Raw genomic sequence first — 18,278 nt, forward strand, 5'->3', positions numbered from 1 at the left:
AAAAATTAAAATTCATACGGAATATAGCCAAGTCTCCTCAGCTCTCTGTTGTTCCGTTCCCCCTTCCAGATTCAGCTTCTCCTTTTTCTCTGGTATATTCTTCCAGAAATACTCTATGCATTACAGCACACATATGCACGCATGGAAGGAGAGGCATAATATACATGCCTTTATATTACATCATTCTTAACTATTTGCATTAAGTAGGCCAGAAGGCTCATACTTGGACAGATTAAATCTCACAATTATATACCCCAAGGAACTGTCTCAATTTTTTTATTATATTATAAATGCGTCAGTAAATGTATTAAACACTTTGAAATGGATTGTAATGCAAATATTTTACTTGGTACCTGATTTTACATAAGGGTTATATAGGTCTGAAAAATCAAAGTTTTAAAATCAAAACCTACTTCAAGTATACTGGGCGGGGTTGGGGATTGACAGCTCTTTGTGTCCATGGGTTCTACACCCAGGCTTTAATAAAACCACCTTTTTTGCACCAAAACAAAACAAAAAACGTATACTAGGAATTGGCTATTTAAATGGATCTTACGGGGCAACCCCCTGGGGTCCCCTTTCTCCTTGGGAGCTTTGTACTATCACTTGGCTATCGCTCAATAAACCTTGCTTTCTGCCAGCGCCCCCCACCCCGGCCACCACCCCCCGCAAATAAATAAATAAATGGATCCTATAGCCCAACATTTTTTGAAGAAAAGGATCTTTTTGTAAAACAAGTACTATCCATCTGAAGTTTCTATTTTCTGTAAACTAGACTTCAAGTACAAAACCTTGGGTTTCTTTAAAGTGAAAAACACCTACAGATGTTTTCTTTGTAACTGAATGTGAATAAAAATTGAAAGTATTTATACTTCTCAAAGGAAAAGGAGAACTCTCAAAGGAATGCTTTTCCATTCATGGAGTGACAGTAATCATTCAGACACCCCCCAACACCAGCTACTGCGTGCTTCCTGGTCGCCATGATTTTACCTTTAAGAGCCCCAGGGCAGGAAAAGAGATGTTTGGAAATTTTAATTCAAGTGACTCCTGTTTTAAAAAGAAGAAAAGAAAAGGGGGTTTTATTTACAGAGGGTATTGAAAGATAAGGTGACCTCAGATCAATGTCTCCTGAGTGAATGAAGCAACTTCCGGGCACCTTCCTCCCCTTCTCCACCCTCTGCTCACCCACCTCCCAGCTGAAACAACCTCCTGCTGCCAGTTTCACAAGCTCCTTCTCTCTCCACCTCCAAACTTCTTTTCCCAATTTTCCTCCTCACCACTCCCTTCACTTCCCAAAGCCCTGACGCAGGTAGCACCTTATGAGGGAACATTAATTAATGAGAGAAAAAAAACCACTTGTGAAGCACTTGTGTTGTTTCTTTTCTGCGGCCTCAATTTCTGTAACTTGCCTTTCCTCAGAACAATTTTTGGCATTTATATTGGCATTTAAAGGAGGTCCCGGTTTTTGCATTTATTGACAGTTACATAAAGGAAGCTTCAAAATAGATTTTTGTTTTCCCCTACCTAGGTGAACAGATGCCTCTAGGTCTTTCTGGAATAAACACTGTTTTCTCCTCCCACAGGAGCCTGCTGTTTCCCTATTCATCTTACTGTTTAAAGAGTCTCCAGGGCAGGCATTCATCAATCTCCCTTTGGCCATATAAGGCTATTTTGCTTCAGTCACATGCTGGAGACAATCAGGAATAACTAGCACTATAAAGCAGGAGGAATGCTGTCAGGCGGACAGACTGGCCAGTCACAGAGAGACACCACTAACAGAGGCTAATTAAGGAGGGCTGCTGGAGCGCAGGGCAAGGATAAAAAATGACAGTTGTGAGCCTGAGGCTGGAGTGACTGGCCAGGCTTATCTAACGAAATACGACTCTGGGTGCTGTGCCCAGAGTTCTTTTGGACGGGGAATCAGCTCCCAAACCACCGAATTCCCAGTGTGCACTTACTAATCGCTGATAAGGGTAAGAGATAAGAGCCTCAGTTTCAGAGTTTCCTTAAGATCACTGGGGAAAAAAAAATTCTTACAGTACATTTGTATTAGAACCAATTCTTACAGCAGATTTATATTAGAACCTTGAAAGGAGTCTCCCTCGCCCCCCTTAGCTTCATCATTTCTCTTGTTGGGGCGCCTGGGTGGCTCAGTGGGTTAAGCATCTGCCTTCCGCTCAGGTCATGATCTCAGGGTACTGGGATCCGTCTGCATCGGGTTCCCTGATAGGCGGGGAGCCTCCTTCTCCCTTTCTCACTCCCCCTGGTTGTGTCCCGTCTCTCACTGCATCTTTCTCTGACAAATAAATAAATAAGAAATCTTTAAAAAACAAAAAACAAAAAAACACAACCCTCTCTTGTTGTTTCTGCATTTTAAATCTAAGCACTGCTGGGGACTGACAGGGCATTGCTGACACTGAGCTCTGCTGTCTCAGCAGCAAGGCCTGGGATGAGGCTGGCCGGGTGGCCGAGATAGGAGGGCCCATCCTGCTGGCCGAGATAGGAGGGCCCATCCTGCTGGCTCCGGCAGCCCGAAGGCCTCCCTCAGGCAGGGAGAATGACCGGCAGAAGGGCTGGGGCACAGATGTTCCAGCAGGGCAGGCAGCCCCCGCATTGCGTCTTCCTGTGTTTCTGTCAACAGGAAATCCCCTGCAGGACTGCCTCTGGGAAACTTTGGGAACCTTTTTACATTTATAAAGCTTGTGTTGTTTCTGAGTCTTCACTGGTGGACAAGCAAGCAGGAAATCACTAAGTGACATTTAGTGTGGAACTGGGAATGTCCAGGTCACGAGGAAGCCAACTGGGTCACCTCCCATATGCCAGGTGTCATTTCTGCCTCTCCGTCCCAGCATGCTCCCAGCATGACCCACTTTTCCTGTTCCTAGGGACGCAGGGGCAGGAGGCAGTGGGGACGGTGAAAGCCTCCAACTGTGGGACAAGCCAAGAGGCTGGACTCAAATGGAACTTGACAGAACTTCCATCTGGAGACTGAGCAATCAGAGCCTTGGTTTCACTTTGAAAATGCCTTCCTCAGACAGTAGAAAATCATGATTTCACAAACCTTAACTGTGCTCTGAAATATTTTTTCATTATAATATAGGCTCATCAGAGGACATTCAAAAAATATTTAAAAATGTAAAGAGAGAAAGAAATCACATCACCATGAAGAAATACCCACTCTTAATATTTTGGTATATGTCCTTGCTAACCATTTATTTCATGGATGTAAAAATCTTTGCATGATTTTACAGAAGTTGTCATGTTATTTTATATTTATATATGTAAATACATGTATACATGCATTGTGTATTTATTAAACATTTGTTAAAGTTTTGTCAAATTATATATACTGTCTTATAACCTTTTTTTTTACATTTAGCAATACACCGTGGGCTTTATATTTTCAGGTGAATACATATAAATCTATTTTTACTAGCTCTGTGATATTTCTATTATAAGAATATACCATAACTTATTTAATGAATCCTCTACTGATGGAACACTAAAGGAAATAATTTCTATTAAAGAATGCCACAAATTGGGGCACCTGAGTGGCTTAGTGGGCTAAAACCTCTGCCTTCGGCTCAGGTCATGATCCCATAGTCCTGGAATCAAGCCCTGCTTCGGGGTTCCCTGCTCAGCCCAGAGCCTGCTTCCTCCTCTCTCTCTCTCTCTCTCTATCTCTCTCTGCCTGCCTCTCTGCCTCCTTGTGATTTCTGTCAAATAAATAAATAACATCTTAAAAAAAGAAAAAAGAATGCCACATATTTATGCCCCATCTCATGGTTCCACTGCAATAAATTCTTGAAAGCAGGTTAAGAGTATGCACAAATTTTTTAGTTTTAAAAAATGAGTATTTTCTCCACCTTGGCCATAGAGGACAGATACCAGAATGAGGATGGCCAAGCAAGTTCATCACCGCCATGTTCTGGGCAGTAAGAGTATGGTAGAGTAGGGGACTTGGGCAATGATGGATTTTCCTGGACAACTCATTGTGTGAGCTACTTATCGCTTCAGCTGCTGAAAATGATGACTGAACAGGCGAAGTTAGGACAGGCAGCTCTGCATTCCTGTCCAACATGCTGGCTAGCCTCTGCTCTCAGCAACTTCTAAATTCTCACTGAAGGCTAGGGTCTGTTTGCCAATTTGCCCCACTTTTCTTTTTCACGTTGAGACTCACTTTCCAGTGCAGAATGGGCCCCGGGGCTGAGGCAGGTGAGTAACTACTAACATCCAGTTAGCCCTGCAACTCCCCATGGAAAGAGAATCATTCACCATTCACACCCCTGGTAACCTTTGCCCTGACTTGCCTGGCGCTTTCCAAATCAGGTCACTCACCATATCTTCAGGGTCTGGAATTTTCACCCCACTGAAGTACTGATTTGTGCTAAATACTTGTTGGTGCCTAGGAATGAGATCTCCTTTGGACAAGAAGAAAGAGACGGGTAAAATGAGACTGGTTAGCAAGTTAGCAAATACGGTTTCTCTCCATTGTGCTGTGTCTCTGCAGTGAAGGCTGTAGTCTGCTCTTCCAGTCGGAGGGAGGCACTGAGGCAGCCCTCCCCAGCATATCCTGGGATCTGAGGGGACGAAGCCCTCTGTCAGGTGTAGAGGAGGCATTCGTGGATACTGAACGCTACGAGGCCATTACCCCTCAAGGACTCACCATGTACTGAGGGAATCCAAACAGCTCAGAAGCACATACACACACATAAACAAAATAATGCCTTTTTAAAAAAACAGCTAAAGTGCAACAAGTACAAAACAAAATCATATTCATTGAATTATGATGGGTCAATATAAAAGTGTATTGGCTTAGCACTTAGAATAGTGCCTGTTAACAAATATTTGAGGAAAGAAGGGAGGGAAGGAGGAAGAGAGGAAAGAAGGAAGAGGGATGAAAGGAGAGAAGGATGGAAGGAAGGGAGGAAGGGAAGGAGGAAACCATGGAAGATCTTCTAGCTAGAAGGAATGTATTTCCAAACGGGAACCACCTTTTCTTCTTTCATCAAATAGTAATTACTTGGAAGTCCCATATTATCTACTGCTTAGAAAGCTCTTACAAGGGGTGCCTGGGTGGCTCAGTGGGTTAAAGCCTCTGCCTTCGGCTCAGGTCATGATCCCAGGGTCCTGGGATCAAGCCCAGCATCGGGCTCTCTGCTAAGCAGGGAGCCTGCTTCCCTTCCTCTCTCTGCCTGCTTGTGATCTCTGTCTGTCAAATAAATAAATAAAATCTTAAAAAAAAGAAAAAGAAAGCTCTTAAAATATGAATCAATGAAACAAAAGAAACATTTCTATATTCTAGAGGGTTATGTGAGGCTCACTCTGCCCACATTTCAGACAAATTAGCTAAAATCACCCTTGTGTAAAATTCTAGGGATATTACATGTGAAGAGGAGTTTTTTCAGAGATTATCAGGAGATATGCAGCAGGGCACCCCTGGGGCACACCCTGGCCCCTTGCCAAAGCAGAGTGGACAACAAAAGCCTCCCAACCAGGGCCCCAGAAATGCTGTTACTGGACTGGAGTTCCTAATTTTCCTGATTTGTTTTGAAACTTAACCACCTTGCTGTCAAATCCAAAAGCTGCTGTCTTGCCCCATTTTGTACAAGTGGCCCAAATATACTCTCTCCTGCCTTTTGCCCCAGATCTCAGGGAGCTTGATCATGAGTACACTGCTTGTACCTTAGTAACTGTCTTCCATCAGAGCACTGGAAGCAGGGGATGTGAAGAGGGTGACCTAAAATCAGTGGGAGAAACAGCAAAGGAATGCAGATTGAATCTGGAAGCCCTCCAAGGTGCCTTACAGGTCTGCCTGCTGTGTACAGACATTGGTGGAGGACAGAGTGAAATCTAAGACATGACCTCACCCTCAGGAGGCTGACTGTATCTTTGGGAAGAGAAAAGCACAAGAGGAGACAGGGTGAGGGCAGGTGCTACAAAAGTTTAGAGGAGGAAGTTTGCTTTAAACTGGGGAGCAGTAGCTAAACTCCCTGACTTTTTTTTAGTTTTTAGTTTTTTTTTTTTCTTATTTGAGAGAGACAGCTGAGAAGGTGAGAGAGGGAGAGCAAGAGCAGGGGAGCAAGGGAGGGGGAAGTGCAGGGGTCAAGGAGGAAGGGCAAGGGGAGGGGCAAGGGAGGGAGAAAAGAAGGGGGATGGGAAGGTCAGAGGGAAAAGCAGACTCCTCAGTGGAGAGCGGAGAGCCCAATGTGGGGCTCAATCCTGGGACCTCAGGATCATGACCTGACCCAAATGAAGACTCTTAACCCACTGAGCCACCCAGGTGGCTCTCTTCTCCCCGCCTCCCCTCCCTCCTCCATCATACCCCAAGAGTAGAGAGAAAGAGAACAAGAGTGACACCAGAAGATCCAGCCCTTCTTCCTCACCCATAGAAGGTTTAGAATCTTCTACAGCATCTGAATGACCCAATCTAGCCTGGCCGGCTAGAGTCAGGGATCTCCAAAGAGTGAAATATCATATCATAACAAATGAAATAGAACACAGTTGCATTCTGTAAACTGCTAAGCCCTAATAGAAATGTAAGCTTTTATATTGTTGCTATGGTCCTTATTCAGAGTTGAACTTCATTCAAACTATATGGAAAAGAGAACCTTGCATCTTTTGGGACAATTAGTATGCACTCACAATCGTTAATTCTTTTTATCAAAACAAAGGTGAACACTTTTTTTTTTTTTTAAAGTAATGTCTATGCCCAACTAGGGCTCAAACTCATGACCCTGAGATCAAAAGTCACATGTTCTAGAGACTGAGGCAGCCAGGAGTCCTCAAATGTGGACCATTAACAGAATTATTTAAACAAAAGTTCTAGAGGATCCCTCCTTTGTAACTGTACAAGGCATTGAATGAGACTGGGAACTTGGCTCTGTCCTATACTGATGGAGGTAAAACTATTCAGTTTCCCACAAAACATGACAAAAACACCACTTACCCAAGGTCTTCCTGATCAGATATAGCTGATCCACATCTGATTTTCCAGGCCACAGAGGCATCCCTGACAGCAGCTCCGCAAAGACACAGCCAATTGCCCAAACATCTACTGGGGGCCCATACTGTGTGTCCCCCACCAAGAGTTCAGGGGCACGGTACCACCTGGTGGCCACGTAGTCTGTGTAGTAGTCACTTGGGCCAGCTGACCAGTGATGGCACATGGAAAAAAGACACAACAATGAAAGACTGGAATTCAAACTGGGAGAGGGAAGACCTAAGAAATCAAGTTCATGCCCCATCTTGTAGCTTTTCTAAATCAATGGTTCTCAATACTGGTTGCATGTTCAAATCAGTTGAATTTAGTATTTGTTAAATCACTAATTCTTGGGTCCCATCTCAGTCCAATGGGACCAGAAGAATAACTCTTCTCTAGAAGAGACTGAGAAGGTATCAGTAGAGTTTTATAGTTATAGCTTACAGTTCCCCCAGATGATTCTAATCTGTAGTCAAAGTTGAAAACCACTCTTCTAAAATAGTACATCTTGCTTCTCAGAAGTACTATTTTAGCAAAAAAAAAAAAAAAAAGTTAGCGACTAGGAGAACAACATACTTTTTTAATAACCTCTTTACTGCGGTATAATTTACATATAGCATACATTTTTAAAACACTATATGTATCTACATGTTTTCAGTAATTATGGAATTGTAACTTAGGGCAAGCTCAAGCCCAAAATATATAAAAATCAGCTTTCCACAGCACCTAGAGCCTTTCTCGTATAAAGAATCTTTCTGTCTTTTACAATCACTTAAGGAAACATTGATACTCACTCAAAAGTCGAGCAAATCCAAAGTCACAGAGCTTAATCACTGAATGTTTTGTGATAAGGATATTTTCTGGCTTCACATCTCTATGTATGCACTAGTCATAAAAAATCAAAACAAAAACAGATTATCAAGGAGCAACTACAATATATGAGATAAATATAACTCATGAATATTTAGCAAATCCTGGCGAAATCATTAAAACCTCCAACTGGCCTTTTGGATAAAAAGCTGCAAAAGAGCAGCCTAAAATAAATCTAGTACCATACTCCTTATGGCCTGAGTTATCCCAAATTCCTAAAGGGCCCAAAAGGACCAAAAAGGAAGAAAGGAAAAATGACAAGTAGGGTAGCCAGATAAACAATAAAGTTTTTAATATAAGTATACCCCCCCCCATGAAGTCTTTGGGAGGGACATACTTATACCAAAAAGTTATGACTCTTTATCTGAAATTCAAGTTTAACTGGGTGCTCTATACCTAATCTGGGAAGCCTAGAGCAAAGGGAAAACATGAAAAAGCTCTGGGTGAGGCCTGCATCAGGGCTGTTGGAGCTGCGAGTTGATGCATAAGCAGAATTCACAGTTCAGTTGTTTAACTGAGAACAGAACACAGTCCGTCTGGTAAACAGGACAAGCCCTGGGTCTGCTGAGATAAGCGAGGGAAGAGAAGGGCAGGAATCAGGAGCCTGCCAAGGGACCTCCCTTCCAGCTCTTGACATTTGTCCTGACAAGATAAACAAGGGGAGGCAGCGCTTAGCCTCTGGGGAAAGTCGCTAGATGTCAGCTCTGTCCCACACACAAGAGTTCTTAGAGCTCTATCCACCCCCACGGGATGTGGCCCCCACTCCATAATTTAGACTCAAATCACCTGTGGTTTCCAAACCACAGCTGACACTGTTTAACAGGCTAATGTTAGAAGAGTTTATGAGTCTTCACATGATTTTCTTATTAAATAACAATTCTCTTGGCAGAGCACAAATCAACAACCTAATTAAAGATTACATAAAAACAACATTTGGGTCAAAATCCCGTTCGGGGTTCCTAATAATCCTTGCTTCTTCCAAGCCGATTCCTATCTGGAGAAGAATGTTGGATCCCCTTGCATTCTGAGAGACCCTCTTTGGCTTGCAGCTGAAACCCTGGGGTATTCTGGACTTTCTACACTTTGGAGAGAGGATAGAGGTTCTTCTTGGGCCTGGCCTGGTTCTTCCTCCAAAGGACTTTCAGGGCGAGAGATCAGTGTCAGTGTTTCCCCATGGGTTTTTATTATTCTGGAAAATTTGGGGGAGAGACATTTTCTGAATTATTCTATCACTATCTGTCTGGTTCTCAGCAATTAATGGCCCCAAGATCACCATTCCTCTACCCTTGGCTTTGCATATTCCTATAAACGGTACACCCATGGATATCATGATGACAGATGGTCAGAGGGACTTGTAGGCAAGAATGTGTTCCTACTCTGTTCTGAGAATTCTTCGCAAGTTTCTACACCCGACCAGAGCTTCGGGAACTCTCTGGGGAACTTCGGGTATGTGTTGTATTTGTCTTCAGTGTCTCTGATTTTCCTCACTGGGGCCTTTCCTCTCTTGCTCCCCTGTCCTAAAACCTGCTTTCAGGAAAGTGCTAACCCTCACTTGCTATAAACAGCAAGATAAGTTGTCCACACTCCCTGGGATCCATGAATTTTGAAGAGGACTGTAGCCTTCAGCTAGGTGGAGACTCCAAAGGAAGAAGGGCTGGCTGCTTTCATATTTTCTACTACCAGGAAGGCAGCTTCAGGAAAACATCACTTAGAACAGAACACGGCAGGGGCTTCAGCTCCCACCAGCTACACTGACCCAGATAGTAGATGAGATGACATAGTGCAGCAAGTCGCCCCAGTGGCCAAAATGAAGGTCTAGTATGGGTGTTTGGCCTCTGTGGGCAGGGAGTGAGTACTGTCATTCTGGAGGGAGCAGCCACCTTCCCAGCACCTGTGGTGTCTCACCTCCTGGGCAGCAGCCCCCTGAGCTCCCCACCCAGCCTGCCTCTGGCCAGGAGCATCAGAGTGTTCATGGTAGGGGCTCTGTGCTCCAGACTTGGCAATCGTATCTCACCAACACAGACACCAACATTTGGAATTTGGGCATGGTGCCTGGGACTCCGCCTATTGTGACTCCACAGGCATGAGCCCCTTGGGGTTCCCTCCGCTCCCCAACTTGATAGCACTGTTGGGGTGCCAGACCAATGCAGACTCCAAGCGAATGGGGTTCCACTTTAAATGTGAGTCGTATCTCATCCACATAAATCTACAACTACTTTCTTAACATCACAAAAACACATCTTTTCTGTAACCCGAAGAAGAAAGAATGGCTAGGTTGGCATTTTTAGCCTCTACGGACCCCGACCAGGCTTCAGAACACTTGGGCGAAAAAGCGCATCGGCAAAAGTAGGATATAAACTTTGTGCAAAGGCTCTACCTCGGCTTAAGGGCAGCCTTCGGATTTTTCAAGGATGATCATGAGACTTACATCGTGTTTATGGCAAAAATTTACAGCTTGTAATGTCTGCCAAGTTATGCTCTTCACAAGATGTTCTGGTACCCTAATAAAAATAAAGAAGCAACACAAACACATTTTTTAGTGTAGCCACGGAATTCAGCTCAAAAAAAGAAAAAAAAAGTAAGACAGGCTTCAGGAGTGACACATCCAGTCATCTAACTCACAGAGCATCATGGAATGTGAAGGACACGGGCTCAGCACACTGCTGGGTTCTAGGGACTGTGAGGTATGGGCAAGGTGAACATCTCCTTCTACAGGAAGGGACCGTGAAGACTCATGGGGGTTTCCCAAAGTCTTTATGACACCTACCTCCACCACCTGTAATGCCGCGGGAAACCTGCCTGTTAACTTGAGCTCCACTTCCACAAGGAGCTTTTGGTGGATGGAAAGTTAGTTCATATACAGCAAAAGAGGTGTTGCTCTTTTTATTTTTATTTTGTATTTTTCAAGTTGCCCCAAACTGATGCCTTGAGACAGAATTCTTTTTTTTTTTTTTTAAGATTTTATTAATTTACTTGACAGAGATCACAAGTAGGCAGAGAGGCAGGCAGAGAGAGAGAGAGAGAAGCAGGCTTCCTGCTGAGCGGAGAGTCCGATGCGGGGCTCGATCCCAGGACACTGGGATCATGACCAGAGCCAAAGGCAGAGGCTTTAACCCACTGAGCCACCCAGGCGCCCCCAGAATTCATTTTTCACGTATGGGCACATGGTTTCTCCATAATTCCCAGGAAGCATTTTTTTGCAGGTGATGAAGATTTTACTGCTGATAGGGAAGAGGTTTACCTCGCACACCGTGTGACAGAAGTGTATAATGATTAAAAACCTCACATGGAGGGGGCGCCTGGGTGGCTCAGTGGGTTAAAGCCTCTGCCTTCGGCTCAGGTCATGGTCCCAGGGTCCTGGGATTGAGCCCTGCATTGGGCTCTCTGCTCAGCAGGGAGCCTGCTTCCTCCTCTCTCTCTGCCTGCCTCTCTGCCAACTTGTGATCTCTGTCTGTGAAATAAATAAATAAAATCTTAAAAAACAAAACAAAAAAACCCAAAAACCTCACATAGGCATCTTGATTCTTTCCTCACGTTGCTTCTCTCTGGTAGCTAGCTGCATCCACTGGCCCTGTCTTTCTGCCCTGTCCTCAACCACAGCATCTAAATGTGCTCCCGCTGCTCCTGGAACCTCTTCCCTGATGCTCGGCTTAGACAACCAGGGCAACCAAGAGCCCCAGCAGATCCTTCATGTGAATTAGAAAAAGGCACCCCTTCTTCTTCTTTTTTTTAATACCTTTTTAAAAAATATTAACATGTAATGTATTTGTTTCAGGGGTACAGGTCCATGAATCATCAGTCTTACAGCACTCACCATAGCACATGCCCTCACCACAGCACATAGCAGTCACCACAGCACATAGCAGTCACCAATTCACAGCAGTCACCATAGCACATACCCTCCCCAGTGTCCATTGCCTCTTCCGGGAGCATTTAAAAAATACATTAGGCAATGAGTGAAATGACTATATAGAGAGCACATTTATTTTTAGAGCCCCTCACCCAAACAGAACTTACTGTTTTTATGAATCAAACATTAAACTATGGTGGTATGGTCCTCAGCCAGAACTAATAAGTAAACCAGGGGGGAAACTCTGGAGTAGTTGTGTTAAGGTGACCAAAACAAGTCACTTCTAGGCTCTGGGAGAAGCCCTGGGGTCACTGTTGTCACAGACCAGATGTTCAGGAAATCCTCTCAAGAAGATCAGAGGATGGGCCAATGTGGAGGAAATGAAGAGGCCACTGCCAGGAAGAAGAGAGGGGACATTTCTGGACCAGAACCATGTCCCTGGGCTTGGAGTTGCCTCTCTCCAACTTCTCTCCCTCGTCCTAATGCTGAAGAGGTACAATGCTAGGAAAACTCACCTGTTTAGAAAGAAGGCCTAGAAAAATACAACTAAGAGGAGGACATTCTAGGGAAAATGCTTCCCTCCAGGCTCCACCTTTTTGTCCGGAAAAAAATGGAATATATTTTGATTATTTAATGACTTATAAATTAAGGTTATCAGTCCCAGGACACTTTAGTCTCTAAAAACATATCCCAAAAGAAATTATGCAAAAGGAGTATTTAAAGATAAATTATAATAGCATATTAGCAATGCTCATCTAAGGCTGAGCACATTATGACATAATCCTCAAACATCAAAACCCCCTAGTGTCATCCTGAGTTAGCAACTCACTTCTTTACTACTCCGTTCCTTCTCTGAAAAGCCTTCTCTGAAAGGCCTCAGACTCTATCTCTAAGATCCATTTTAGCGGATGATGATAGGAGCCAAGTTTTTCCTTGCCAAAGAAGGGAGTACAAATGTGGGAAGGGAGAAAAATAGAATCTGTTCGGTGGTGTTGGGTTGGAATTGGATATACACATATGTATAGAGGGTGCTGGGCAGGAAGGAGCGCATTCTTCAGTAGGATGCTCCAGGAAGCCTCTCTGCTTAAGTCAACATCTCAAATATGGTGACCAAATTTATACTATATTTTAAAAGGAGAGTCTTCAGGATTTTCTGAAAGATTGGATATAAGAGACAGAGGAATCAAGGAATGACACCAAGGTTTTTAGCTTGAGTGGCTGGTCTATGATGCGGCTCTTTCCGCAGGGGAATACTGATAGGAGAGCTATTTTTGAGGAGGGAAGAGGGGATATATTGAGTTGTTTATTGGATATCCAAACGATATTCTGGGGGAGCTGTTCTGAATTCATAAGGAAGGTTAAGCTGAGAAGCATGAGCCTATGGATGGCGTTTGGAGCCAGAGGACTGGATAAGCCGCTTCAGGAGTGAATACAGCAAAAGAAGAGAGTCAAAGTCCTGAGGCCCACAACAGGTAGAGGTCAGAAGGCAGAGAGGGATTCAGCCAGAGACTGAGGTTGAGCAGGGAGGAAAGCAGGGTGACACTCAGGAAAAAAAGTATTATCTGAGCCAACAGAAGAAAGTATTTTAAAGGACTTCTGGATTAAGGTGGTGGATTGAGCAAACCTATCTAATTGCACTCCCTCTCCAAACCTGACTGCAACTGCACTGAGAGATTTTTTTTTTTTCCCCAAAACAAAATGCTACATGGCCTGAGAGAACAAAAGAGATAATAGCAACACATTTTGGAATTCAAACTGACAATCCATCCTGGAATGCTAAAACCTAAGCCTGAAGAGGGGAATATGGGAGACCAACCAATTTATCCAAAAGAATCCTTTAAAGGGGCAGAAACCAGCAGCCAAGATTCTATGGAAGTGGGAGGGAAAGAGTGGAGAAACTCTGCTCTGGAAACCATCAAATCCCTAGATCCCTTCCCTACTCTACTCCAACAGGAAGCACTCTTCTCCCTACCTGGTAGAAGGCTGAAGTTTTGTTTTCTGGAGAGTATAAAATGAAGGACATTTGGTACAGCTGAGATTGTGGATACTGTTCCAAAAACAGAGGATTAAATGATTATGTACATACTAACTGCTGAATGCTGAGGGTCTCCAGCCCTCTTCCCTACTGGCTTCTGACAAACCATACTTCACGTTCAAAGGAAAATACTGGAAGACTTTTGGGGGGGAAGCCTAGGAGGAAAGATACAAAAATTTTGATGTTGGGGTTCCCCAGCAAATGAACCAGCCAGCTAGCCCCACAGTGAAACCCAGAGCTTCCAATAGCATCCTACTCTTAACCAGGGGCACAGACACGATATGAGGCCCAAGAAAAACCTCAAATGAGAAAGGCAGCGACCAAAACAAACAGAAAAAAGCAACTTAAAAGAAAGGGAACCCATAGAGAGTGAAGAAAACGTTAAAAAAAAAAAAAAAAAAAAAAAAAAAAAAAAAACACCCCAAATATATAAAAAAAAAAAAAAAAAAGAAAGCTGTTGCATCCATGAAATAAGAACAAGATACTATAAAAAAGCAAGAGGACCTGGGACCCACCCTGCCCTAGGCTTGCGGGAGGTGGGGGACTTTAGGATAATCATCTGTGACCCACAAAGAATAACAGCCCCTAAAAAGGAAGTAAGCCATTGAATATGTTATCCATAGAGATGTTGAAAGGATTTAAGTTCTATAAAAGACCAACCCTAAAGGCCTGGTTGGCAACCTTGTCACAACCTGTGAGGACCCCTCTCATTCTTGAGAGCTTTTCCTCTATCTTTACTTAATAAACTTCACTTGCTTGGGGCGCCTGGGTAGCTCAGTCGTTAAGTATCTGCCTTTGGCTCAGGTCATGATCCCTAGGATCAAGCCCCGCATCAGGCTCCTTGCTGGCAGGAAGCCTGCCTCTTCCTCTCCCTCTGCCCCTGCTTGTGTTCCTCTCTTGCTGAGTCTCTCTCTGTCAAATAAATAAATAAATAAAATCTCTCAATTAACTAATTAACCAATTAATTAGCTAATTATTTCTGTTTCTTTACGCACCAAAAAAAAAAAAAAAAGAACAACAAAAAAAAAAACAAAAAACAAGAGAACCACTCAGAGTCCAGAATCCAAATAACCAAAGGCCCAGAACAAGAAAATAGAGAAACCAAAGCCCAGGAAATCAGCAACAAGACAATTCAAATTTTTTTCTCAGACAGAAGGCGCTTACCAAGTGCCAAAACAAGGGAAGAAAAGTAAGGTCCGTGATTCTCATAATTCAGAATTCTGTGAACAAAGAGAGGGTTCCCTAAGCTTCTGGAAATAAACAGGACTTCTGCTCAAATCTTTGTCTTTTTAAACGTCTCATACACAGTTTTTGAGGAAACCCCTGGAGGATACATCCAATCAAAAAGAAGGAAACCATAAAAGAAAATCACTTGAAACAAAGAACACTGGACACTTGCCACACCGGAGGGAAGTGATGGGAATCTCCAGGAGGATGGGGAAGAGGGATGCCACATGATAACAGCATTCCAGGCCCTGAAAACAGCCCACCCAGACTGGAACAGCCTGACCCAAGAGCAGCCATGTTGAGGGTTGTCATCACCATGCCCTCTGCCTTATACCATCTCAGATAAATATGAAGATATTCAACCAACAAAAGCTTTGGAGGAGTCTGCTTCCATGTCCAAATTCTGAGTGCCAGCTTATGCTTTCCTTGCAGACAATTCCATAAACCAAGGCAAGTTCTAATCAGAATGCTGTCTGGTGCGTCAAGAATCTTGGGACGAGGGAAAGTAAGCAGTTGGTTGTTGTCATTAGCCTCAGCTAGCTTACTTACTTACTTACACCCATCCCCAAATTAGGAAGGTCTTGACATTAGATAAAACATATACAATCAGTCCAATCTGACAAGCCTGGCAGCCATTTTATCTCTTTGAGGTTGTTTTGCCTGAAAGGTTACCTCTGCCCTGATGGTTTCACAAAATAACTCTCAGAAAGCCATCTCCTATCTCTTCCTTCGAAGATTTTGGGGGAAGGATATACTGTGACCCTAATTAGGACCCTAATGTCCTAATAATAAAATTGAAACGAGAGAAACATAAACAACTGCTTTGTGATAATGAAGAGATCAAACTGATTTTTAAAAACATCTTCGGCTACAAGGGAGATGGTAGAGATGATGAAGAGAGAATACAGATCTCTTTCTGGCATTCTCAACACTTGAACCATCCTTCCTGCTACGGCTCTTCTAATACTTGGGACAGTCCAAGAAGCCAAACCATCAACATTCACCAAAGCTTCATTGCTCCACAAGGCTACAACAAAAACAAACATGGGGAAGGAAGAACTGGCCATGCTCCTAGAGAAATACTATGTTCTTAGGAATTTATCCTATGGAAATATTTATGCAAGTGGTTGTTCATTTTAGTCTTGTTAGAGATAGAGAAAAAGTAGAAACAATCTAAATATTTATCAGTGGGGAACTAAAGAAAGAAACTGTGGTATATTTGTACAATGGAATGCCACACAGCCATTTTAAAAATACAAAAGTAGAAATATTTATATTGGGAGACAATTCCCGAATACACTTGAAAAAATACATAACTACCTGATGTGGAATACAATCTATTTAAATACAGATATGCAAGGAAAAATAATTAGAAAACAATTTCTCAATCTGTGAATTTCACTTCTTTCTTTGTTTCTGTGTTCCTTAAAACATTATTAGCAGAAACAATATATCACTTGCAAACTAAAAAAGACAGATTTTTTAGTGTTTTATAAAAGTTATGGAATTCTACTGACAGAATTTGAAAACTTGCAGTGTTTTCAAACCAGCTTTTCCCACCGGCTGTTGTTTGCACCAACTACATGAGAGTCAGAAGTGAACCCAGTAGTATTGGAAAAGAACCAGTGAAGTATTGGTTCTGGTTGTACTTACAGAAGGGTAGAAAAATGAGGAAGGAGTATGGAAACTAGTCATTTACCAAACTTTGACAAAGGAGAGACCAACAGTTGAAAAAATACTAAGTACAAAGTATGTTAAGTTCTGCTGAAGATAAGGAATGGTAATACATTTGTTTTGAAGGCAAATACAAACAACAGGAGCCCAGCTCTGGGAATTACAACAGATACATACTGATGTCACTGTAGCAGGATACATATTTGTGGCACAAACTTGCTTGGTGGGAGCAACGTGAATTTGAATCTTCTTCAAAAGCTTTCCAAAGAAGTCCAAGAAGGTACAAATATGGTAATAAGGAGATGAATTAGCATCCATTTCAGATTCAAAGTAGAGACAGGTCTTTGAGTCTGATTTGGCAAGAATGATTTTTATTATTTTAATGATTAAAAATTACCACAGTGATAAATGGAACATGGAGGAAATATTACAAAAAACATAAGTAAAGGATGCCTGGGTGACTCAGTCGATTAAGGTCTGCCTTCTGCTCAGGTCATGATCCTGGGGTCCTAGGATTGAGTCCCGTGTCTAGGCTCCCTGCTCAGTGGGGAGTCTGTTTCTCCCTCTGTCCCTCCCCTCTGCTCGTGCTCTCTTTTAGTCTCTCTCTTACTTGCTCACTTGCTCTCTCTCAAATAAATAAATAAAATCTTAAAAAATAAATAAAATAAAAAGTATAACAATCACTATTAAAACATTAAGAGTACATCATTTTCCTTTTTTCTATCTCTATGTAAATTCTATGAAAATGAATATGTATTTTTATTACATTCATTTTGCAACCACTCGTGAACATTTTTCTATTCCAATGTACTTTTTTTTTTTTTAAAGATTTTATTTATTTATTTATTTATTTGTCAAAGAGAGAAATAGAGTGCGCACAAGCAGGCTGAGACAGAGAGAGAAGCAGGCTTCCCGCTGAGCAAGGAGCCTGATCCGGGACTCCATCTCAGGACCCTAGGATCATGACCTGAGCCAAAGGCAGAGGCCCAACCCACTGAACCACTCAAGCATCCCAAAGAGGAAGTTGTACTTCAAGCTGGAAGCTTTTTTTTTTTTTTTCTTAGATTTTGTTTATTTAAAGAGAGAGAAAGTGAGAGAGAGAGAGCATGAGAGGGGAGAGGGTCAAAGGGAGAAGCAGACTCCCCATGGAGCTGGGAGCCCAATGTCAGACTTGATCCTGGGACTCCAGGAACATGACCAGAGCTGAAGGCAGTCACTTAACCAATCGAGCCACCCTCAATGTATGTTTTACCTATTAGCATGATTCTTAGCAGCCCCACTATATTCCATTGTAAAGATACACCACAATTTACTTAACTGATCCTCTATTATTGGACATTTCAGTTGTTTTCCAATGTTTACACTATTAAAAAATCTTTTAACAGTGTGCCTGGCTGACTGTCAGTACAGCAGGCAACTCTTGATCTCAGGATCATGAGTTCATGCCCCATGCTGGGTGCAGAGCTCACTTAAAATATTTTTTAAAAATTAAAAAAAAACCAAAACCATAAAAAATCCTTTAGCAATAAACACTTTTATAACTAAAGTTTAATGCATGTACTCAATTTTCTTTTCATTGTATATTGTTAGAAGTAGAATTGCTTGGTCTAAGATTATGCCTCTAAGGTTTTTATTTTTAT

At 42.6% G+C, this 18,278-nt stretch overlaps 1 protein-coding gene across 1 annotated transcript in view; it reads right to left on the reverse strand.

The window, feature by feature from the left end:
* CDKL1 (cyclin dependent kinase like 1) overlaps window positions 1-18,278 on the reverse strand; it is a 52,164-nt gene that overhangs the window by 2,874 nt on the left and 31,012 nt on the right. Inside the window, exons 4-8 of the mRNA XM_059373157.1 lie at window positions 10,281-10,353; window positions 7,777-7,867; window positions 6,950-7,150; window positions 4,339-4,421; window positions 991-1,047 (exon numbers count right to left, since the gene is read on the reverse strand). Coding sequence (XP_059229140.1) covers window positions 991-1,047; window positions 4,339-4,421; window positions 6,950-7,150; window positions 7,777-7,867; window positions 10,281-10,353 — 505 coding nt within the window. The remainder of the gene's footprint in view (window positions 1-990; window positions 1,048-4,338; window positions 4,422-6,949; window positions 7,151-7,776; window positions 7,868-10,280; window positions 10,354-18,278) is intronic.

Source organism: Mustela nigripes, chromosome 13 (assembly GCF_022355385.1).
Source record: "Mustela nigripes isolate SB6536 chromosome 13, MUSNIG.SB6536, whole genome shotgun sequence".
Classification (NCBI taxonomy): Eukaryota; Metazoa; Chordata; class Mammalia; order Carnivora; family Mustelidae; genus Mustela; species Mustela nigripes.